This window comes from Watersipora subatra, chromosome 1 (assembly GCF_963576615.1).
Source record: "Watersipora subatra chromosome 1, tzWatSuba1.1, whole genome shotgun sequence".
NCBI lineage: Eukaryota > Metazoa > Bryozoa > Gymnolaemata > Cheilostomatida > Watersiporidae > Watersipora > Watersipora subatra.
In genome coordinates, this window is record NC_088708.1 from 53,036,343 (window position 1) to 53,061,767 (window position 25,425).

Below are 25,425 nucleotides of genomic sequence, written 5' to 3' on the forward strand. Positions count from 1 at the left end.
AGTGGATAAGCTGTGTTTTTAATAATATAAGAATTTCAACACAAAATGATAAGAACCTTCAAACAACAAGTCCAAATGATTTAGAAGGCAAAATATAGCTTATAAACCATGTTCAATTGATAATAGGCATGTAAATCTACTTTTAATAGCTCTGATACATCAAAAAGAAATAGATCAACCGCTGAAATCTTCATAAAAATATTGCTGAATGAGCAAAGTTTATTACAGTGAAAGCTCATTAAGTATTAATCAATTCACAGAACTTAGAGATAGAAAAAATATGAGATTACATAAAAATATACATAGAAATAACTCACTGATAACTCTACAAGTAAAACATAATGTAAAACATTCGTATGTTTAACGTATATAAGAGCGGAGACAAAATGAATATGGCCAAAAATTTATGTCAAAAATGATCTTGTAAAACAATATAGAATGACAGACAATAACAAACTAATATAAAAAGGAATTGGCAATGACAACAAAAGTAGTAAACAGACCAACATCTCACATACCTTGCGGAGCTTACTCTTTGCCTAGCCTGTGTTTACGCTTATGTTTCGTTAAATTCTCAATGAAATGGGTGGCATACGTGCAGGACTCAAAGTCACATCTAAAAAAGTAGTTATCCAGTGAAAATGTACAATACATTTTTGTGTTTGAAAAAATTGAGAAAAAAACTAAAAAGATCTAATGTGTATATAAAGAGATTTAACTTTGATCTCAGCTAATATTTTCAAAATAAGCAAACTCTTGCCTTTTTGACTGAGAATCAAAGTTCAAGAAAATCATGGACATCTACAGCCACTGGCTGCGATAGGAAGCCATGATAGCATTCTCAAAAAACATCCAACAAACAATCATGCCAGATATGCGAGTCCTCAAAAATACTATGAGTTTGCTTGGTTTCAATAAGATCTATGAGCAACCGTTATATATGTCAATTGAGACAAGCAAAAAGTCTCAAAGAAGTCTCAAGTCTAAAAGAAGTCCTGGCTACGTAGGTAAGTGTCAAGGAGACCTAGACTACGTATAGTAAGTGTCAAGGAGACCTAGACTACGTATGGTAAGTGACAAGGAGACCTAGACTACGTATAGTAAGTGACAAGGAGACCTAGACTACGTATGGTAAGTGACAAGGAGACCTAGACTACACATGGTAAGTGTCGAAGAGGCCTAGACTACGTATGGTGTCAAGGAGACCTTGACTACGTATGGTAAGTGTCAAGGAGACCTTGACTACGTATAGTAAGTGACAAGGAAGCCTAGACTATATATGGCAAATGTCGATGAGGCCAGACTACACACCCCCAGATGTACTAAAATTGGGAAATAAAATGAACAAGTTAGTAGTGTCGCTGTCAGCTCACGCTGAACGATTAAAAACCTGGTCTAATAACTTGAGCTGCATATGTATCTCTTAAGTAAGTGTGTGTGTGTATTTGACTCAGTAAGAGAAATGAAAGTGTTTGTATATATGCTCGTAAAAAAATGATGCTGACTGAAAAATACATAAAATAAAAATTTAAAACCATATAAATCATATTACGTGGTGAAGATGTGATTAAGATACAATATACACGTAGATCTAAAACAGTGTTTGCGTAGGTTCACTCTGAATTTCATCGTAGATAGACATTCTGAGGGTAGTTTTGTCAAAACTAAGATTGGTGTGGCTTCTGATGTTATTAACCTTAAACGTTTACTTGCAACAAAATTCACATTACAGTTATTTGGTATCAAAAGATTCGCCATGTCTTACTCTGCTGTGTTGTATGTTCAGAAACAGTTTACATGTAATCATTCAATGATCAACAAAAGTGAAGTCTAATGAAATAGCATTGCCATCCATGGTTAAATAATACCAGGACAGATAGCTTTTTGTGAGATTTTACGCATACTTTGAACATAAGTGGCCTAGGACTCAAGAGAGTAAACAATCAATTGAAATAACCCTCCAAAAAAGCTCTGATGTAACCTAGAAAATTTTTTCAACAATAACCTTAATTCATGTACATGTATGCTAAACACGCACGATGAACTGTTGTAATTCGATTGTTTATTGAATAATATCCATTTTATGAATTTAATTTGGCATCAACTAACCCGTAACAATAGTCATACTTGAGGGAGAACACCGTTTCACACCTCACAGTACTTGGAATATCACTAGCATAAGTGTGTCAATCTAAATAGCCACATATCCTATACAGCGACATTTAAGTTTTTATCCCATTATAGGGACAGATATCTTATCTTTTACCAATAAAAAGTTATGCATTTAAATTTTCTTTACTTGACTAAGTACTACATACTTATTTTCTTTTGTTACTTCCCCATCCAGTTAGTCTTACACACTGATGCCCTGACAAACTAACTTGGCAATAGAATGATTTCACTCACTTATGTTTCTTGGTGTCCGAATGGATGACCATGTGTCTCTGTACATACTGCTTGGCGTGACTGGTGAAGGTGCACTTAGGACATCGATAGTGAACATCTTTGGTGTGCATGATGCGAAGATGCTGTGAGAGTGCTGGTTTGCTCTTGAATGCCTTGCCACAGTGCTCACAGGTGAAGTCCTTTGTAACTGTGTGCACTGAGCTGTGAATGTGCAAGTGTCGCCTCGCCAGGGTCTCATATGTACATCCTTCTTCCTGCAACGAATACTCATACAGACATCAACACAATAACTAACAGAGGACAAAAAGACAAAAAGTACAGGACAAAAAGAGTTGGCAAAGGATTTCAAGTTGTCTTCTCAATCTAGGTTTAGACTGTTTAGACTGCATAACTTGGGGAAAGAAAACAGTTGCGACAAAATTTGGCAAAAAAAGTTGTAGCTCTGAAAAAAGGTACCTTTCAAGGCGCCATTTTATCGATTCTCATGTGGATCCATAACAATTACTACGAAATAGCCAATAATAATAAAGAGCCTGTATGGTTTAGGAATGATTCACCAGTTAACCTAATAGAAGCTGAAATTGTCATATAATCATACAGATAAATGGAGAATAGTAGGAGCAAAGATTTCTAAAACTGAATAAGTGGTGTGTTATTGCTCGACTAATGGTGAAAAATTACTTCAGACAAGCAGGAATCATTTTAGCCCAGCACATATGAATTACTGAGATCATCGCTATTCAAGGAGTTGTTGGCCTACCATTTGGTGCGCAGATACTGAATAATTGTAACAAACAATTTAAAAGCGTATGATCACTCAGACAATCCATCGTTTTTTTTGACATCATCACCCTGTTAGCACATGCGCTCGTCCACAAAAAGCCGCCATCTTTGTAGAAAACGATCGTCATTTTTTTTATTAACAGTATTTTTCGGTGTTGTTTTGATACTAAAATAAAAAATTTGCAAACAAAAGCATTGTTTGCAATAATTAATTGCAGAAGCTTCGTGTTTTTATGATAAAAGTTGTCCATAAAGATGACAGACAATGACAAAATGGCGTCACGAAAAAATGAAGGATATCATCTGAACTAACTTAGCACATATTTCAATTAGTGTGTCATATACCGTTAAACCTCTATTTGAGCAGCACCTTTATATTTCAATTAGTGTGTCATATACCGTTAAACCTCTATTTGAGCAGCACCTTTATATTTCAATTAGTGTGTCATATACCGTTAAACCTCTATTTGAGCAGACCCTTTATATTTCAATTAGTGTGTCATATACCGTTAAACCTCTATTTGAGCAGCACCTTTATATTTCAATCAGTGTGTCATATACCGTTAAACCTCTATTTGAGCAGCACCTTTATATTTCAATCAGTGTGTCATATACCGTTAAACCTCTATTTGAGCAGCCCTTTTATTTAAACATCACCTCTAATGAAACGCCACTATAATAGAGGAATGGCTGAAAATTACAGCGCCATGACATTCAAACAGAGGTTTAACAATTTCTGTAGTTTTGTAGTTTCATCTAAGTAGTTTCTCTATGGCCAATACACAGACTAGCATAACAACCATAGGCTCACAGTCACCAAGTGACACCGTGTTTGTGACAACCTACCAATAAGCTAGACTTCTCACACCCTAAAAGTTGACTTGCAACAAAATTCCCATTACAGTTATTTGGTGTCAAAAGATTCACCACGTCTTACTCTGCTGTGTTGTAGGTGCAAAATATGTGGAAATGCGATTACAAGCTCTTAAAAGCTCAAAAACGAACAGTTAATCGCAGCCATCGCGAAAATGCCATAGATAGGAATCTCTTTATTTCGACGACGTACTCCAACATTGTCGTTATTGTTTGTGAAATTAAAGGCCAATAAAAGGCTCAATATAAAATGTCTCGTAGCACTAGCTTATAACAAACACTTCGGGTTCTACCGGAAAGCCTGTATCAAATATAGATGCTCGCTATGTCAGTTTTGTTTCGGCTTAGTCTAATCATCTAGTCGTAATCTGATCATGTGACCCATACTTCCTGCCAAATAGCGCGAACAATTTCTGCAGCATTTTCAACTATCACAGGTGACCAACAGGTTCGTCATCTCTATCAGGGGGATAATATGCATTCCTTCGAGCTAAGGTTAAAAAATTAAACGAATTTTTTCGGTAGGTTTTTAGATATCAGTGCTCAAAGTGACAGCATTACAATGGTGAAATAAACGTGTAAGGGCAACAGACACGGTTTTATTAAATGCGTGAAGTATATTTGAAAAAATATTTCGATGAATGTGGTTGCATGAAAGTGTAAACAGAAGCCATCGTGTTCAACTACTTCCCATTTGAGCCATTTTGGAAAGGAATTCCAATCTAAAGCGTTTTCGTGATGGCTGCTATAAACTGTTCGTTTTTGAGCTTTTAAGAGCTTGTAATCACATTTCCACATATTTTGCACCTACAACAAAGCAGAGTAAGACATGGTGAATCTTTTAATACCAAATAACTGTAATGTGAATTTTGTTGCAAGTCAACCTTTAAAGAAAGCTATTCACAGGAAATCAAAGGAACAAACTCAAATTTGGCTCAGTGATAAGTATTTTTGGCCTGCTGCTCCTTTGAACATCCATAAGCTAAATGAGGTTTCTACAGACAGATGACTATACCTACCGGACACTTAAAGACCTTCATGTTGGAGATATTAATTTTGTGGTTGGCAAACATGTGCAGCTGTAGTTCTCTCTTAGCAAAGAAACTCTGGCTACAGAGGTGGCACAGTTGCTCCTTTATCTGTAAGTAAACCTTGCAGCATAGACATTAAACCACACAATATATGCCTGCGGCTTAGACATTAAACCACACAATATATGCCTGCAGCACAGACATTAAACCACACAATATATGCCTGCGGCACAGACATTAAACCACACAATATATGTCAAAGTACTAATTCACTGGGAATACTATCAAGAAGCATAAGAGAACCAAACAGACTGTGAAGAACAGTATTCGATTGCTACCTTTGCAAATAAATCTCATACAATATCAAACCTCTGCTTACCATGTTTTTAACAAACGAATTTTCCAACATGATGTTAACTTTGAACAAATATTTAATTTTACACCTGAAATAATTTCCAACATATGGCTTCCCAAGTTTCTTAACTTTTCGCTACCACAATAAGTTCTTTATCGAGACATAATTACATATTCGGCAAAACCTAATATTTGACAAGGGCGCGTTATAAAACGCCATAACATTTGAACCACACGGTCTATAAAAATACTTTGATACCAAATTAGTCACCATCAAATTTTACATCAGCTGATGACATAAAAATGCACTCTGACACTTTTTCGCCCGTTTTTGCTGTGATTGTGAGCTCGTCCAAATCAGACGATTTATCGATATTATTGCAGCTTATGGCATTATTATCACTATTACTGCAAAAAATAAAAATAACTCTCAGTAGTATTGTTTAATAAAAATAACTCAAAGTCCATAGATCTAAAGTTAGTGAAACCTTCGTAGTTGTAATATGTCTGACACGACTGATCATTGCTAAGAAACTGTGATAAAATATAAAGTCTTTGTAAAACAAAACTACGCTGAGGATGGGTTGTAAATACACTTTCTGTTGTCTCAACGCATACAGAAAATTGTTTCTTCTCGTTCAAGTACAGACATGATATTCTAATTAATTAATTACTCACTTATCAGAAAAGTTTTGTAAGAAGCAGCATCATGCGGCTCTTGGCCATAGACGTAGTTTAGCCGAGCCGTACTACGTGCCACCCAAAAGCGAAAGTGTTAATGCAATTAATTCTATAAACAAAAGCGATAAAGCAGGTAAAAATTAAAAACAAATGGTAAAAATATATAAATCAAGATAGTTTAGACTTCATCTAATCTGTCTTGGAATAGTAATTCTATCACCACTTCTAGCTTTGAACCTACACATTGTGGGATACACACTTCTGTTTTCATGTCTCCAGAGCAAAGAATAAAATCTCTTTGTATTGATCCTTATTACTCTATTAATTCAGCTTTTTACAATTAGCTGTTTAGTTAGTTTTACATTTTGCATTTGATTAAATGCTATTGTAATGCTTAATTACTTGTGGTATTCATCATTAGGATTTTTCGCGATGGAAGACATTATACGAAATATATAATATACATGTATAATATACAGTATATAATATATGGCATATAATATATAATAATAATTTTCCAGTTGAGGAAATCCGAATAGAAATGCCAGTGATAACAACGAGCACCCATATGTAGTTACGTAAATAATATTTCCGTATCTGTATTAGTTTGTAAAATACCGGTATTTTGATTATGCCCTTTGAGTCTTACATGTATTTATGATGGAGTATATAGCACATGTAAAATACTGAAGCAGTTAAAAATCTACAGCATGTTGGGGGAAATTTGACCTTCCACCTTCAAGGTTAGTTAAAACTCGCTCAGTTCAGTGTTACAGCGATCGCATAATTAAATAAATGTATGAAGAGTAAAGGTTCTAAGCTTAAAATTTTGTCATTCGCTATACAGATACTAATACAGATACGTAAATAATATCTGTATCTGTATTAGTTTGTAAAATACCGGTATTTTGATTATGGCCAGGATCACTTTCACCTTGCCGCACTTGGGTGAGAAAATGACGCATAGTGTATAAGGTTATCTCTACTATAATATATAATACTATATGGTATATAATATATGGTATATAATATATGGTATTCTTATGGAATATTTGTCCTAACACACGATGATTTTAACATGAAAAAATCTCACAATGAATTAACTTCATATGCCGCGTTTTTACTTTGTTTGATGGCTACTTTTGTCACCAAGTAAAATCCGAGAATTGATCTTACACAATGTTCTGACACAGCGCATGCAAACATTTTAGAATTTGGATTACGGCAAAGTACATGACATTTTCTAATTACTGTAAAAATACTGCCACAATGTTTCACCTATGCAATTTAATATTTATGCAATGACATACTCAATAGGTAGGATAGTATTTAACTACTCGATACAGGATTGACAAAAGTGCACACCTTGCTATGCACACATTTAATGTGACGTTGCAAGTTAACTTCTCCACGAAACTCCTTCCCGCAGACATGGCAAGGAACTTTGGCAGTTCTGGCTTTGACCTGAGCAGGCACATCATCTGAGCCATGTACAGCGGCCATGTGGAATATCATGCTCGTTGGTAGGACACATTTGCCACAGATCTCACAGGGCACACCCCGAGGCTCACCTCGAGACTCGTGGTCTGTGTGGACAACGTATTTGTGCCTCGACAAGTCACGTTTCCTGTCAGATAAGAAAAGGCTAGAGTCAGAACTAATACTTAGCTGATGGCAACTGATGCACCAAAAAGATGCATATTCTTTATAGCATCGACTCACACTTGTGTACCAATAACCGTGAGTTTTTTTTCACACAGCCTGATCTTCTTTTGGCGGCACAGGCTGATGAAATAAAGTCAAAATCAAAATGAGTCCAAGTTTTGCGATCTGATTCATGTTTTTATAAACACTTCAAATATACAGTCATACCTCGACATACGAGTGCCTCAACAAATAAGAGAATCTTTTGGGGAGCAGCATTTCAAGCAAGTTTTTTCCTTGAGATACGAACAATCTTTTGAGATACGAGCATACGAGCCAGCTTTCGATGGCCACTATACGGCCAAGAACGCGAGCCAGCTTTCGATGGCCACTATACGGCCAAGAACGCGAGCCAGCTTTCGATGGCCACTATACGGCCAAGAACGCGAGGCCGCTTTCGAGAATATTCTCACTAAATCTTTCTTTTCAAATCAGCTTGAAAACAATTTTTAGAAGGTTGGCTAAAAGTTAAAGTGAACAGCACAAAGCGCCAAACTTGAAAAAGATTATAAAAAAATGGAGGCGATAAAAATCAAAGTGAGTTTAGTAAAAGATTAAAACTTAGCTTCGTGTGTGTATATATGTCAAGCTAAATTCATTTACACTAAATTAAAAGTTTTTGTTCCGTAGCTTCACAAACGATTAGTGTACCGTAACACGCTGATGTCAAGCCTCTATCAGACCACTATTAGCCACTACATCTGTCTCGAAGGTAAAAACTTACAGCAGTGTACATAGTAATGATATATTTTATTGCGGATTTTAACAACCAAGTATTTGTTACGTTGTTAGTGTAGGTACTAAATTACAACAGTTAAAAACACATTTGTTCACCGTAATATTTGGTTCTGTGTGTTTTTTTTTCTCATAGTAATTAGAACAGATTAATTTGTACTTAGTTATTTTATATAGGAAATAGTGCCTTGAGACATTGACATACAAAATTAATCGACATACAGGCCCGGTCTCAGAGGGCAGTAAGCCCATATGTCGAGGCATGACTATACACTGTTCTATACCATCGCCTACTTTTACGCAAGACATTTTAGTCGTGCATAAAAATAAGAGGGATACCCACGTGTATATAAAATGTGCAACCATGTTTATCTGCTATATCTTTATAGCTGGTCCTCTATTAATCTTTTCCAGAATGGCTTATTGTCACAAATACAAAGCGAGCAACGTACAGCTAAGAGCTTAATCGGAAGATAAGATTATGCGCGCAGAAACAATCTCATTTAACCTGTTATACAATTAAATGAAAATTGTGAATAAATCGCATTTTTAACTTTAAAAAGAGACAATAAATAACAAAAGCAATTGTAAGTAATGGCAATAAAGTTCACCAAACCTTAATGTCTGGAAATGGCAATCTGGACAGTTGTAGAGAGTGACATGGTTTGGAAGAGCCTCTCCATGCTTACGATGCATGTGAGAAACACACTGATCATAACAGGACTTGGCAGTACCGTGGAAATTATACCTCTTTTCACAGAGCGGACACGCCATAAACATTGCCTGCAAAAGGGCACTATGTACAAAACCACTAAGCATAAATTTTACACCAAGAGCAGAGCACATATATACAGTAGATGCTCCTATAACATAAACCTCCTATAACGTAAATTCCACATAATGTAAAGAATTTATGTGAAGTTTTTACTTTCTACTGCGTAAAATATTTTTATAACGCAAAGTGACAAGTGGGTAAAAGTTCTCAACTTCTATTTGATTTGCGATGATCACACAGTTAGCCTTAAAGGGGTGAGTTTGGGAAAATCCCAGAATGGATGAGGCAATTTACATGTATTTTACTGTTTGTATAACGTAAACTCCCTATAACGTAAACGTTTCAGAAACAAATTCTTTACGCTGTAGAAGCGTCTGCTGTACATTTAGTTAGTAACCCTGATTTACAACTATAGCTGATTGCATTTTTATAGAAATACACTAAAGAGATGCTAATGAAACAATGTTCAACAGCACTGGAGTTGTTTTTCCTCTCATATCACGCTCTGTTATATAAATGCAGTTTAATGAGGATAAACCGGGAGTGATTGCAAGGAATATGGTATAGGAGTCAAATTTTAGCCTTCAGTTTAATTGTCAGTCTTTTTTTTACATAATGGCTTCAAATTTAACTCTAGATAAATGCTTCCTAAATTAGGATAAACACAACTACTACTATCACAATATATCTGACTAACAGCTTGTACAGACATACAGGTGGTGCCGTGGAAGAATTTGCGGCTTTAGGTGATGTTGAATTTTCTGGCAGCTCTGTCGCGTCAGGAGTTGGTTGAGCTCCTTCATCCTAAAATCAATATTTCATTTTAACTAGGAATCAAAAAAGAATGTTGGTGCATTCAAACTTACTTTAGAGCCTCATACACGTAGATAATTATAAGAACAATGCATAAGTCACTTCTACAACGCAAATATGTTCCGAAAACGTTTACATTTACGTTATAAAAACAGTAAAATGCATGTAAATTGGGTAATCCGTTCCAAAATCGTCCCAAACTCACCCCTTCGGCCATTCAAATAAAAACAGGACTTGACTTTTTAATTTAAGTATGGTACAGTAACTGTGGTATTATGGGTTTGCGTGAACAACTTTGCCTTTTTTGAATCACTTGGTCTAAGGTCTGTGATTCTAGTAATTTTAAGTCAAGGAAGCACACACCTTCATTGTCAATTTAAATCAATTTTTTTTCACTTTCGTTTAGTTAGCAAGGTCCATGCTGCAACGGAATAAATAACGTAAACACTTTGTCTAAAATAAAACACAAAAATATATCTTTACTACAGTCAGAGCGTGTCTGTCTGTCCATCCTCTATCCGTCACCAGTGTTCGACGTTAAAAGGAAAAATAGCTTTCCACAAGACTACAATCCGTAACAATCTGTTTAGTATACCGACAATCTAACGCCTGCACCAATAGATCGCCTATACATTTTTCTGCATAATTTTGCAACTGCATATTCTCTTTGCTTTACTGGCAAGCTAGACTGTCATGGTACTACAATCTACATCTAGTATGTATTATAGTAGAAATAACCTTATACACTATACATCATTTTCTCACCCAAGTGCGACAAGGTGAAAGTGATGCTTTTGAGGCTAACTACGATACTCTCATTATTCAACTTGCAATTGGCAACTTGCATCGACTGATGTTATATGGAATTTTCAAAGTAGAAAACTAAAATATCGAAGTAGAAAATTCCATATAACATCAGTACCTATAAGTAGTACGAAGCAACTCTACATAGATTATTTACATTATATGGAATTCACGTTGTAGGAGGATTACGTTATAGGAGCATCTACTGTGAAAGGCAATGTATGACCTACTAGTGTATATAGTCAAATAGTCGCAATGTATAATCTACCAATGTTCATCGTAAATAATCAAACGAGGGTTTTATAAAAAGTATAATCTATGAACGCTTGGTGACTTGACAAAGATGGGAGATGAATTTACAAACCTGTCTGGGAGCAGCAGTCTCCTTGACCTCTAAATCAGTTCTGCCAACTATGCTGAACATGTGTGTCTTCTGCATACAAAAAGAGCTAGACATCAACGTATCCTAATACTTCAGGACATTGAGAACTCAGAAAGACATCATGTATGCTCGCATATAAAGCTTAAACCATGCCATGGATCACAAATTTATAAAATTAGTATGTTGATAAAAAAGCTCATTTGAAAGCAATGTTTGAAAAAATTGCTACAAAGCAGTCTTCATACAAAATGTGAAATATAAGAGAATAAACAGAATCCATGCATTCTCAGCTACAGGTTCAGCAATGTTTATAGCAAATATTGTTCTCCGCATTTTGAGGTGCACAGTCTAAATTTGCAAACTACTTTGCCTCTAGTTGGTGATTAGCCGCCAGTGGTGCTAAGTTCAAAGGTTTACTTGCAACAAAATTCACATAACAGTTATTCAGTATTAAAAGGTTCACCGTGTCTTAACTCTGCTGTGTTGTAGGTAGGATACAAAATATGTGGAAATTTGATTACAAGCTCTTATTAAAAACAAACAGTTAATCGCAGCCATCACGAAAATGCTGTAGTCTGGAATCTCTTTTAACTTAACTGATGGGGTGACAACACGGTTAAGTCAACCCATGTTGTCAAATTCATACGTCATGACAAACAGCATTGTTGTTATAGTTGTGTAACACACCATGCGGTCAACTAGCTATAATTTAATGTTTTAGACGATAAAATGTTACCACATCAGTTTCTGATGGCCAAGACTTTTGTACAACCATGTTTATGATAGTCTTATAAATGTTAAGAAAAAATATTTTACCAAAAATACAATCAAAGTGGCGTTGTCATTCCACCTACTTTGTCGATTAAGCATTACTAATAATTTCAGCCTATTACATAATGTTGTCTATTAATACAATTAATATGGTATCACTAATGCAACAGTCTGAATGTCAGCAAATACCAAACTTATTTGATATTACGAGACCAGCGCATGAGCAACTTTTATGGTAACTGCACTAAAACTAAACAAAGAGTTCATTTTTAGATTTTGCGACATTCAGACTTATGACCATTTCACAGGCAACAGTAAAAGTTGAAAGTACCAACGCACAAAAGTAAAGGCTGAGAGAGGTAAATCTATAATTTGTTTAATAACTAAAATCTTGAGAAAGTTATTGTAGCATAAAGTTAGTAAAATTCTCTCTTGTCACACCTTCGTTACTGGCTGAACACGTGTAACTGATGCGGGATGCCACTAATGCTGATCCAAAAAAAAATTTGATCAAACAGACTAAGGCATAAGAAACAGTCAAATTTATCAGCACATTGTGTGTAATTACTGTCTCACTAGACTACTTCGCAGTGAAACATAATTGAAATAAGACGTTTTGTAGAAGCGATATAACTTAAATCAAATGAGAGAATACAAATAAAACTGCATTCACACATGCGAAGAATAGTCATGCAATACCTTTAGATGATTAGCAAATATTGTAAGGTTGTTGAAGACCGGTAATTTGTCCTCTCCAGTGAGAGCAGACTCGGTGAGATGTGCCAATGTGCCTAAAATAAGCTCAGTCTTGAAATGCATTCTGACAAACAATAACACAATGCTCAGCCCGATGTTCACATTTAGGTGATAGTATAATGAAAACATTAATGCTCACATTTAGGTGGTTGTACAGTGGAAACGTGAATGTTCCCATTTAGGTGGTTGTACAATGGAAACGTTAATGTTCCCATTTAGGTGGTTGTACAATGGAAACGTTAACGTTCCCATTTAGGTGGTTGTACAATGGAAACGTTAACGTTCCCATTTAGGTGGTTGTACAATGGAAACGTTAATGTTCCCATTTAGGTGGTTGTACAATGGAAACAGCAACTGCTTAGGTGGCCTCGGTCATTACGTTTTGCCAAGCAATGTGAATTAGGAACAATTCGCTCATGTAACAATCATTCTCTTTAACTAAGGAATAAACTACCTCAACAGGTCTAACAGCAAGGAGGTGATGTACAACTAATCAATGTAATTGTGAGCAAATTATCGTAAATTAAAACGGTTGTTTGGTCATGTATTCAGTTGGAGGCATTTAGTGCAAATTACCCCCATCCATATCCATAATTAGTTCATGCAGTAGTCTGAGTTCCATACATCTAATCCAAAATATTGTGACTTCATTATGAAATCTTTTTGGGCAGAGAATCAAAATATTTTCATCAAGATATTTTTACGCATTGATTTTTAGCAGTTAAAGTTTTGAGATTTATGCTTAGAATTTTCCCAGCATCCTTTTTAAACATTTGTCTCTACGATAGCTGGTTTATATGATCACTGAAAGGTATATAACATCTTGGTCCGCTTTATACAGTTTTACAATCATCAATGTTATTCTCAAAATTTAACATAGATGGTTTTTTTGTGTTAAAAAGACCATTTTAAGCACAGCTTATAATATCATGAACATTCAGCATATAAAATACCAGTAGTCGTAAACAACATGTTTATAGATAATATATTTAACAAACGAATTAACAAAAAACTTTTGACAGCATAAATAAATACCGCCCTGCATAAGTACATACTACAGCAGACCAATTAATTGCTAGCCTGCAAACATACATGCCACAATAAACCAATTAAATGGAGCGAATAGTATGACAGTTACATCCAAACATCAAGGACACAGAGTATCTTTGCTGCAGGCTTTCGTAATTTTACCATTATATTGTAAAGTAGAAAACAAACTTGGAGAAAATACATGTAAAACCCTCAGATACAGACAGTGTGTCCAAGCAATGCCGGGTGATTATGCAGGTCAATCACTAAAAGTTACATTATTAAAGAAAAATTTTGAGCATAGAATTCCGCGAAGCCGAGATGGATTTATGGTTGGAGCAAATAACAAGAATGGCCTTCAATGACACTGTGTGAAATCTGATCAACACTTTCAAAAGTTTAACACTGTAAAGCCTGATCATCCTTGCTGATGTGTGTCGGTATCCATGGGTAAGTTGTCAAACGATAGGTCTTACAACTTTTATCAAATATATCTAGTTATGACCATAATGCTATGGTATTTGGTGAAAAGCCAATAAAAAAGTCTAAAGACACACAGCAGATGTCATCAAATATTAAAGAAATTGTTTCACAGCTCTTCGGGCTAAAACCATAAAGATTTGTACGATTTTAACAAATTCTGAAAATTTTTGCAGTAGCATCATATTCATCGAACACATGTGCATCATTGTTTTCTGACTCAAAACAATCTCCAAAATTATAATTAGTATCATATAATTCTTCATCTGCATCGCAATCATCTATCACATACCAACATATGAGTCGTATCAAATTTTTTCGAGATATCATCTCGGTAAAGAAGTTATTATAACCAAGGAAGAAGATAAGGCTATTTGAAAGCAGTTGAAAATGGAAATAAGATTTCCGGTCTAACGCCCTATGAAAGAATTAATTTGATGGCTTCACACTGTTGCTTAGAAATAGCATTTTTAAACAGAGCCATGTAGATGTCGGAATACCATTAGTCAGAGCTCCTTACACACGCTACGCAGGCCAGAAGACCGGCTGTCAAGATTCTAAGAATTAACACTAACTAGCTACCTCCAAAAACACTTGGAATGGTTCTCTACTCGCAAAGTAGCAACTTATTTCTATACAATGGCTCGAAACAACCAACTTCAATGTTAGTAGTCTCTTCAATCCCATTTAGATAACTCGACATCTCACTCATTGACACGACACTCACCTTCGACATTCTGAGATTCCAATTTCTTTTGTACTTCGCACAGCTTGCATGAGCCGCTGAAAGCCAAAGAATAGCCAGCACCTCTTAGAGATTGTATTCTCTTTTTGGTCAGCTCCTCGGGTGTATAATCCTCATTGTCATCATCTATCTCTTCATCAGCAACAATGTCAGCAGAGATTGGTGAAGCAACTTTGGCCTCATATAGTACTGAAATGTTGGAGGATTAAATGTCAATGTCTTTGGTACAAATGAATAGAGCATATATATGTATAGTAACAGCTAGTTACACGCATTAAACTTGTTGCTGTTCACCTTAAAGGTTGACTTGCAACAAAATTCACATTACAGTTATTTGATACCAAAAGATTCACAATGTCTTACTTTGTTGTGTTGTAGGTGCCAAATACGTGGAAATGTGATTACAAGCTCTTGAAAGTTCAAAAACGAACAGTTACGTCAGCTACGTCTTATTTTTGAGCTGTTTTGGAAAGAGATTCCAATCTATGGCGTTTTCGTGATGGCTGCGATTAACTGTTCATTTTTGAGCTTTTAAGAGCTTGTAATCGCATTCCCACATATTTTGCACCTACAACAGAGTAAGACATGGTGAATCTTGTGATACCAAATAACTGTAATGTGAATTTTGTAGCAAGTCAACCTTTAAAGCTTACCAAAGTTGACTATATAAACAAGGATTCAACTCGGCGTCACACAGCCTAAACCCTCCTATAGTGAGTTTCTGTTAATCATATTAGGAATACCAGCAAGTCTATTCTGAGCAATCAATTTTTGCAAGTATTTGTATTTATGACTAAAAATTAACAAAAATATTACTAAATATGACAAATCCAAAAAGTTTCCATCATAGATTTGAGAAATAGTAAGGACTCTAATCAATTTAAATATTACAAGTAAAATAATATAAATAAGTTGAACTTACTCTTCAATATCCTGTGAGTTATTAAGATGTCCATGTGTATATGTATAGATACATGATCAGAGCTTTAGCGAGTTCTATACTGTACTAATAGACAGACGAGATAAAACCACAAGTCTACCACGAATACTTCCACAAGCCAGTTGATTTTTACTGACCATATATCTTATATCTATACATTTCTCAAGGTTTGTTTATACTGTATGTGTCCAGCTAAAGCTATTAAAATAATGAATCCGTATCGCACAAGATTTGATCTTGGACTCGCCCATTCGCTAGTCCAACGCCTTACTAAGTTAGCTACACAAGCTTGATAGTTTCACCAAGCAATATATGTCGCTATATGGAAGCAAATACTCTACCGCTTTAGGTCACGACGCACGGGTGATTGCTTAACGCCCTAGAGAAGCTGGTAACTCCTATTAGTAAGCTTACTCAAATTTTCCATTGATAATGTGCTAGGCTAATAGCAAGTGGTAGGCAACTCTCATTACTTCTCATTGTTTATAAGCTGATTTTTAACACCCGGGCAACGCCCGCTACCACAGCTAGTAATGTATATATAAGCTAGCAAGTAATCGCAGCATTTGCATTAGGTGAAAAATACACTACTAGTTGGAAATTGCAGAAACACAAATCAGTGAATTTTCTCAAGGCCAGACTCTACAGTCATTTATAAACTTCTATAACGATTTCCTGATCCACACATTGTGTTCTTGAAACACTATTAATTCTCAGAATTTAAATAGCTATACAATACATTAGGAATGTCGGGAGTAACATAAGCATGTCACTGATATCTCCTACTCACATATTAAATGCTCTACTAGGAATTATCATTGATGTAAATGTGCTAAACAGGAGACCAAAGACCTGAAAGAGCACGGCGCGCCTATAATCATTGATACTGCACTGACAAATTTCAAGCAAATATATCTATTATATTACATACTGAAATTTGCCAAGTCATCATTGAGGTCGTCACCACTATCTGATACACTTTCCTCTATGTTTTTCTTCTTTCTAGCTTTCCGCCTAGGCCTCGCCTTTGAAACGGTTTTGGTCTGAGGCTTTCGATAAAGTGGTTCTTTTTCAACTTCTTGTTGATCCAACTGCTCGGCTGAGAGTTGCCTCAAAGATCCTTGCGGCAGGCGCTCAACTTCAACTCGTATATATTCACCAGATACGACAGGAAGATTCTCTACCAGAAACAATGAATTTTATTCATGAGCAGATAACTCCTATGTTATAAGTATCACAAGTTACATGGTAGCAAATGAAGAACAATAAGTAAAGGCTGACAATGAGGGAAGAGGTAAGGATTCAAATTGCTGCGAATAGAAATACGAAATTGAAATTATTTGAAACTAAAAGTAAAACAATTTGGTGTTACTAAGATGGCGACTTCAATTGTCACTGGCAAGGTGACGGACAGGCTTACTCTACATTTTAAAACAAAAGCAGCCGCAGTCAAGCCTTCACACAAATATAATTTAATATATTCCAAGCAATGTTCCGTGTTTAAACTGTCAAATGTTGCAGCAAATAGTCTTATAAGAATACACTATAAGCCGTTTATATGTTCCACAACCCAAAAACCTACAAAATCCCCGGTTTGACCTACAAAAATTACAACTACAAAACCTACAAAAATTGCACCGGTTTGACTTCAAACCGGTGCAATATTTGAACTCAATTTTATTGCTTTTTGTTTTATATTTTTATCTTTTTTTCCAATTTTAACCTTCAAATTCTTTACATATAAAACTGTATTGTTTGAGAAACTTCAAACTTTGTGTGGTAAAAATTATTTTGGATCCAGAGTCAAACATTTATTGGAATTTCACAGGGAATGTTGTAAAATTTGTTTTACAATTATACATAGAGGTTTGACTGCATTTTCCAATTAATAATTTGAGTCATTTATTGAAGTGTATCATTCACTAAAGATGCTTGAAAAAAAAAACTGTGAACTCCCAGAACCAAAATCTACCATAGCAATAAGACGAGCAAGCATGGCACAATATTGCTAGATACGATTTATAATAGCTTGCAATTTAGAAATTAACCACAAGAACAAGATGTATATGTGGAAAGGTGATTACAAGCTCTTAAAAGCTCAAAAACGAAAAGCCGCCGTAGATTGGAATTTCTTTATTTCTCAGACGTATTCATTACAGTTTGGTTATCGTCTTGTCACGCGATGTTCTCACGTGAATTGAAAGGCCAATAAAAAGCTCAATATAAAACTTATCGTAGCACTAGTTTATAACAAACACTTCGGGTTTTACCAAAGACCCCGAATCAAATATAGATGCTCGCTATTTTACAGTTTTGTTTCGGCATTATTCAATCGTAAAGTCGTTCTTTGAGCATGTGACCCAATACTTCGCAAAAAATTTTTGCAGCACTTTTCGATTATCACAGGTGACCAACAGGTTCGTCACGATTATCAGACAATGATATGTACTCCTTCGACCTAAGGTTAAAAAGTTTAACGATTTTTTACGGTAAGTTATAAGATATCAGTGCTAAAAGTGACAGCATTACAATGACGATAAAACAGACGCGTAAAAACGAAAGACATGGTTTTATTGAATGCGTGAAGTATATTTGTGAATATATTTCGGCGAATGAGGTTGCATGAAAGTGTAAACAGAAACCATCCTGTAACAACTACGTTCCATTTGAGCCGTTTTGAAAAGCGAATCCAAACTACGGTGGCCTCGAGTGGCTGCGATTAAATGTTCATTTTTTTGCTTTTAAAAGCTTGTAATCGCATTCCCATATATTTTGCACCTACAGTACAACAGAGTAAGACATGGTGAATCTTATGATACCAAATAACTGTAATGTGAATTTTGTTGCAAGTCAACCTTTAAGCAGATGGTTTACAATTTTCAACTATTAGCAGTTTTCAAAACGCAATGGTCTGACCTATTTAAAATGCGCCTAGCATTTTCACATAGCATTTGAAAAAATACGCCTTTCCTTAGTCAAGCATGTCATACTTCAGTTTGACATTGCGCAAAATTATTGATGTCACACATTAATGTTCTACAATAAAATTCAATTGTAACGTTCACCTTGCGGCCCAGAAGAGTCAGTTGGTTCAGTTTTGGTAACAGGCAGCAGCTGAGAAGCAGCCGGCTGTAGAGATCTCCTAGCAACAGCAGCCTCCAACTGCGCAACAATACTGGAGAGATCAGACGTGTCTCCACCTTGCTGCTGAAGAGAGCTCACCAGACTAGCGAGCTCCGTTGTCTTACTAACCAGATCCTCCATTTTACCGAAGAGCTAGAGAGCCAAGATTTATTAATTCAATATAATGCAGGAACAAAGCCTCAATACTAAATGATCGACAAAAGTTAATGCAAACTCTAAATTAATTCCAATGAGCTTTGAATCACGGAAACTTTTGGGAAACCTCGAAAATAAGAAACCAAAACAGTCGTTATCAAAATATTATAATAATGTAAGGATGCCAATGCTACTGAGGTCTAAGTCTATCTACAACAAGTTGAGGGTGCATACAGAATCCACATTAAACCATACTTCCAAAGATTATTAAGCCATAGGGTCAAGGCCAATTCTTCTCGCGCGGAAAATTATATTGTCTCTGTATTCTAAGTTTTGATAGATAGCTTCTGGTGGAACAGTAACCTTCTTTATACACACACATTTCTATGCAAGAATTATAATTATTAATTCTACATATTCAGGATTTTTATTTTGTTTTCTCAGTTAATATTAATTGTATCATTACCGAACTATCTTTTATTGTAATTGTAGCAAAACCGACTTAATTTAGCTATTACTTGCTAAGTATTTCACATTTACATCTAAACCTTTTTATAGTCGTTTTATTTTTTTTAATTTATTTGACCTGCACGAAACATTTTCCTCATGGTATGAAGTTTAAAAGTTAGAATGGCAAATGTTGTTATATGTTAAATACAAATCAATTTTCTGACCAAAGCCTTTTTTATTACCCGGGCAACGCCAGGTAGCACAGCTAGTTTTATATGTCAATCAAGTTGAAGACATGTTTTTCTTACAAAGAGTAATGCAGAATAGAGCTTATCAAAACACAGTTGAATTCTAAGCGGTGATTAGACAAGAACTAATTTTGGTAGGGTTGGAAAGTTATTTTTTTCGTACGTTTTGAGCCCTAGAAACCTAAAGAATTCACAATTAATTTCAATAGTAGCTAGCATCTCACAGAAGAGAAAGGTACTAGCCCTAGAATTTACTGCTACAATAAAGTTACTACACAACAACCAACTGAGATAGGGCTACTCAACATCGAGAGCTTCAGGCATAGATATGAGCACAACAATATAACATATATTTACTAGCAATTCGTGACTGTTAAGCTGTCTATCAGATTAAAGATACAGTTTATGTACAACATTTTCAGTTTCACTCTTAATCAAGCACAAACAGAGCCATCTAACTAAACGACTGCAGGTAAGAGTTGTGTGGATTGTATCTAGTCTTTTTGATAGCTAGACATATTTAACACCAGAACAATAATTACAAAAGCTGAAGTTGACGATCATTGACTTGGGAGTAACAGCATTAACAGGCTTCAGTTTATAACACTTGTGAACCAAATTCGTGAATTAAAATAATAAAGAATTTTAAAATAAGTATATCTGTGTAGATGCCATTGGTGAGAGACAATGAGGCAAAGCTGCCAGTCGCCTAGTGTTTTCAACTTCTGCTACGGATCTTTACAAATATGAATACATGAGTATAATATCGGGCTGTCAGTCTTTAAAACAGTGTATACCATTCGCATACAGTAACATAATTATTAAACCAAGTTTGTATATCTATAGAAATACAATGCATAGCTATAAAAATAAAATAGCATCAATTAACAGTCATTAAATTACGACAAGCAGTGAGAAATCTAGAGTTGACATCGACAAAGCATGCGCCTGTTTGAGGTATTTATTTGCAATAACACAAAGTTGGGCTTTTTAAAAAGATGTGACATGAGAAATATAACAACTTTATACAGTGGGCCTAACAAGTTCTTCGTGCTTAGATTTATGTTAAAACAATTTTAGAATAGCCTCTTCATGTCTAAACTCTGTATAATGCTTTTTGTGGAATGTTGAAATGTTGAAAACTACACATTTTGATTTCTGAGTATACAATATTCTGTATTTAGTTAATTAAAAACATGGAAAATTGAGGGATAGTCATATTTTAAATTGGAAATATTGCATGCATTATTTTTGCAATATTTAAATAAGTTCAATAAAGACAAAAATATATCTGGTATTTAACTATGAGACTTGAGTTTGAGTTTGTATAATAAACAAATTCTTAGCATTGCATAAATGAAGAATTAGATGGAATGACACCTATAATTTATGTTATCATCAAAAAGTTTTTCAATATCCTCAAGCAACAGAAAAAAAACTATAATAATGCATTGCTGATAGCATTAAGTCATTTAGATGGTCAGCCAGTTATAGCCTGTTATATTCCAGTCAGCCTGGAATAGCCAGTCAGTTAAATAACTATAACGATAAGACTTCACGTTTGTTGTTAATCTGTGGTACTGTTCATGCACACACATACCAAACAAAGACAAACTGTTTTGAGAGAAAAGTATTTTTGATTAAAGCAAAGTTATCTACACTGCATGACAAACAAAGTTTGCCGCTGTTATAAGATAACTTTTGCCGTTAAAGGCAAGGTGTGAACAATCAAGAATCTACGATTACACAAGCATTCAGAAACAAAACAATTTTGACAATAAAATAATTTTTTAATTCAACATTAAAGTTTTAGTACCATATTGGTACTGAATTACTGCTCTATGACATTGGAAGGTTTTCATTCTGTGTTTGGAGAAATAACCAATATATCAAGAGAGTTTCTCTCGAGAATAATTTGATGTTAGAATGTTTGAATTAGGTAAATCTAGTGACTGATGATGCCAAAATGAGCTAAAATATAGGATTTCATGGCTTTCACATTGAATGTATGTTATATAGCAAAATTCATATAGCAGTTTATCAGATTTGATCTGATATTTGTGAAACTTCTATCACTAAAATTAGCATCCACACAAAACTCTTTAAAAAATCTAACTTTTCTCCATTTAAAATAACTAATCTATTTGACTGTATTCATAGACCCCTTGACCAAATCAGCCAAAATAACTTGTCCCAGTAAAATGATTTTGAATAGTACATCCCTCTGAAACGAATTTACTTTGCTAATTCTGCAAATTAAAATTTCGCGAAAGAATGGACAACCTTTTTAAAGCTAATGTTTAAATATTGGCTTTCACTTTGGCAGCTTGCTAATCATACACAGTATGTAAATCACTGTTAAGAATAATTCAAAAAATAATTCATGATATATAGGAAGACAATGTGATGGCCAGTTGCATTATTTATCAAAACTAGAACAAGACTTTTGTAAAGGTTTGTAGTAATTGAAGTTATAACTTGTAAGGGTGGCAGCAATAGTTGGGCTCACTATTAAAGAAATTTGAACGGGTTTTTGCAACTTTTATTTTGACTCATCTTTTGGATCAACTTGAAAGTTATGCTAGATTGCTTCGGTACATATTGCCTTTTGTGATATGCATGGGGTGGAGTGAAAGCAAAAGATATAGTACCCACAGAGCGAAAGAATTCCACAAATCCATTCTGAGTAGCACCCCATTGTTCAAGTACAATCATAGTTGTGTCTTTTATTTGACTAAAGAAAAACTGTTTTAAAGCTGAAAGCTGTTTTAAACAACTAGTTATCAAAACGCTTTAAGCCCATATTTACTTGATTTTATGAAACTACAAGTAGGCCTTATATAATAAAATAGTTTGCAGTAAAACGACACAATTATTACAGTCTATTATGGTCTGCTAGACAAAGAAATGTCAGCAGAGGTATTGATATATGCTGTCTCATAAGATTTTACTTAGAATATATATATATATATATCTTTGCTCAACCATATGCATTTGTCACTGTTCACATTGTATTAGGCTACAATACACGTAATTCTACATAATTTTCAGCAGCACTGTCACCCAATCGTTCAAGTGGCCGTAAGAGATTTGAAGGTGTTTGTCGTAATGCTAGCCGTTATTCTCTAAAAATACAGCACCAGAAGCGAATAATACCTTTTACTTAAAATAAATAGTATTGCTCAGAATGGTGTGATTGCCTACTTATTTTTAACACCTTGGCCTAGTAGGTATTTTACGTAACCTTCTGCAGCAATGTTATCACGTGCACGCAACAGGTCTGTATCTCTTTTGTTGTAATGCTAACAGGTTTTTTTTTATAAATACAGCACCTGTAGTGAATCTTTTTTGCTTTTTATCAGTAATGTTGTTAAAATGGGTTGAATGCTGATGCGATTGCATCGATGTTTTGTTGCTTAGTAGAAATAAGGCTTACTGTCAATCATAATTGGGATATGACAAATATTCGGGACAACAACCATTTTAACAGATCGCTGATGATAATTCACTCATTGAGAAGGTTTGCGCTTAGCAATTAATAGCACTCACAATAGTAACTCAACGTGCAAGCGCCAAAAATAAATTACGCATGATTTTAGTCCTACTACAACGTCCTGACAAAACCCATTTTGTTGAACCTATTACATTCCACAGAGTAGAAATCTAATATTAAGTATATTTTTTAGAAATCCCCTATAAAATTAAGTGCTAACTTTCATCAAACAGCTCATAAAATATATTGTTCAAAATGAAAACTCACGAAAGGGAAAAGCTAGATATAATATGTTTACGCACAACTAGTGATAGTATTGAACGCTCTACCAAGAACAAGCGGTAAGATGGCGTTCAGTATTACCATGAATCGTATTGGCTGTCGAAGGGGGTCGAAGGGTCGTTAAACAAACTGAAATGCGGATATGTGATAAGCACTGAGGCTTCAAAGCTTCCGTAAAATCAAATTGTGTCTACTTAGAGTTGTCTACTTAGAATAGGGAAGCCAATCCCTAAAACAACATCAAAGCACTTTCAGATCTTATTACGTAGTAGGCATCATGCTTGCATATTGTATTAAATATTTGTTTATTATTGATATAAATTTTAAACCACATGTATTTTACAAAGCTAACTGATAATGAGCCCTCCAGCTAAAATTGAAGGCACAATCTGGTAGTTGCCAGATGTAAATCATAAATAGCCTTCATGAATTTTGTTCCTACCGCTGCGGAGTTGCAATGTAAAACAACAAGTTCATCAAATGAGCATTAACTTGTTTTCATAAAACTACAAAACTTTTGAAATTAGCTAATCTAATAATAGCGAAGAGCAGAAAACATTCTACAGACCAGTCACACTCCAAATATCGGATTTTTCAATGTCAATTCAAGTAACTTGTCTTTGATATAGCTGAAATAGAGCAAATGATGAGAAAGTAACTTAACAGAAAGTTTAGAAGATAATCTTTGTAGCTTTTTTCATTTGTCATGTTAGTAAAATTTTATAGCGTTTTGAAAACATATAGTTTTATACACACAACATTAGGCCTATAACTATTCATAGAACAAAACAAAATTATGTATTCATTTATGCATGCAAAATTTCTGTCTCACTTTAAAATGTTAACGTGTTAAGCGTGTATAAGATTTTAACATTACTGCAATTGTAAAGAGGAAATGGTAAAAAATAAATGATTACAATTCAGCCAAAAGAATGTTCCAAAACCTTCATAAAATAAGATTGTGGTTTGAAATACAAATGAGCTAAAGTTGCTAAATTGTTTCCTGATTGCAGCTTTTTGGAGAAAAGCCTCCTCAGCAAATCTAAAAAAAGGCACTTCTCGGATAGCTTTAATTTAATAACTTAAACAGATATTAATTACTTGTAATCTGCAAAAAATAACAGCACACGAAAACACGAAAAGACACGAAAACAAAATCGTAATTAAAAGATGCTTTAGATTTGTTCAATTCACAAAAACTATGTAATTATTTTCTAGTATTTAGGCGTAAAACCTTTACTATATTAAAAGCTGTGTCTGACTGTCCCTTCATCCATCCGGAGTCACAGTTGCAGGTTGAGATATAAGATTGCCAGGCAGGTGTAAAATTAACAACATTTAAGATGGTAGATCAAAACTCTAACACGTAGATAATTACACTCTGTGCTTTATTAACACACCTGCTGATTACTCACTGCACATTAGACTTCCAGCATACTAGCGTGTGAATTAGTTCGCCGTGTGCCACACTCTTCAGTAATAAAATTAGAAAAATGATGATATTATTGATATAAAGGCTCTATATAGTTTTGCCCAAATTTATTTAACCTTTTTCGCAAACAACAACCTCCCAATTTTAATAATAGTAGTAATAATAATGAGATTGTGAAA

At 34.7% G+C, this 25,425-nt stretch overlaps 1 protein-coding gene across 2 annotated transcripts; it reads right to left on the reverse strand.

The window, feature by feature from the left end:
* Nucleotides 1-2: 2 nt before the first annotated feature.
* Nucleotides 3-23,857, reverse strand: LOC137385811 (zinc finger and BTB domain-containing protein 41-like). Of its 2 annotated transcripts, none has more exons than XM_068072374.1 (12): nucleotides 23,800-23,857; nucleotides 19,128-19,338; nucleotides 16,994-17,242; nucleotides 15,105-15,311; nucleotides 12,812-12,903; nucleotides 11,324-11,392; nucleotides 10,057-10,146; nucleotides 9,184-9,350; nucleotides 7,494-7,755; nucleotides 5,082-5,201; nucleotides 2,407-2,660; nucleotides 3-616 (listed from the first exon to the last, which is right to left on the reverse strand). In XM_068072374.1, exons 2-12 carry the CDS (start codon nucleotides 19,324-19,326, stop codon nucleotides 529-531), a joined length of 1,797 nt encoding a protein of 598 aa, XP_067928475.1. In that variant the 5' UTR covers nucleotides 19,327-19,338; nucleotides 23,800-23,857; the 3' UTR covers nucleotides 3-528. The 2 variants fall into 2 exon arrangements, with proteins under 2 accessions (XP_067928475.1, XP_067928477.1); XM_068072376.1 differs by having other exon boundaries at nucleotides 2,407-2,656; nucleotides 5,078-5,201.
* Between the last annotated feature and the right edge of the window lie 1,568 nt (nucleotides 23,858-25,425).

Bases quoted from the DNA above. Each gene is read 5' to 3' on its own strand.
- LOC137385811 (XM_068072374.1), bottom strand. From the start codon at position 19,326: ATGGAGGATCTGGTTAGTAAGACAACGGAGCTCGCTAGTCTGGTGAGC. The intron at 2,661-5,081 runs GTAGGTATAGTC...TATTCGTTGCAG, and splicing joins TGAAGGTCTTTAAGTGTCCG to GAAGAAGGATGTACATATGA. The intron at 617-2,406 runs GTGAGTGAAATC...CTACTTTTTTAG, and splicing joins TCGGACACCAAGAAACATAA to ATGTGACTTTGAGTCCTGCA.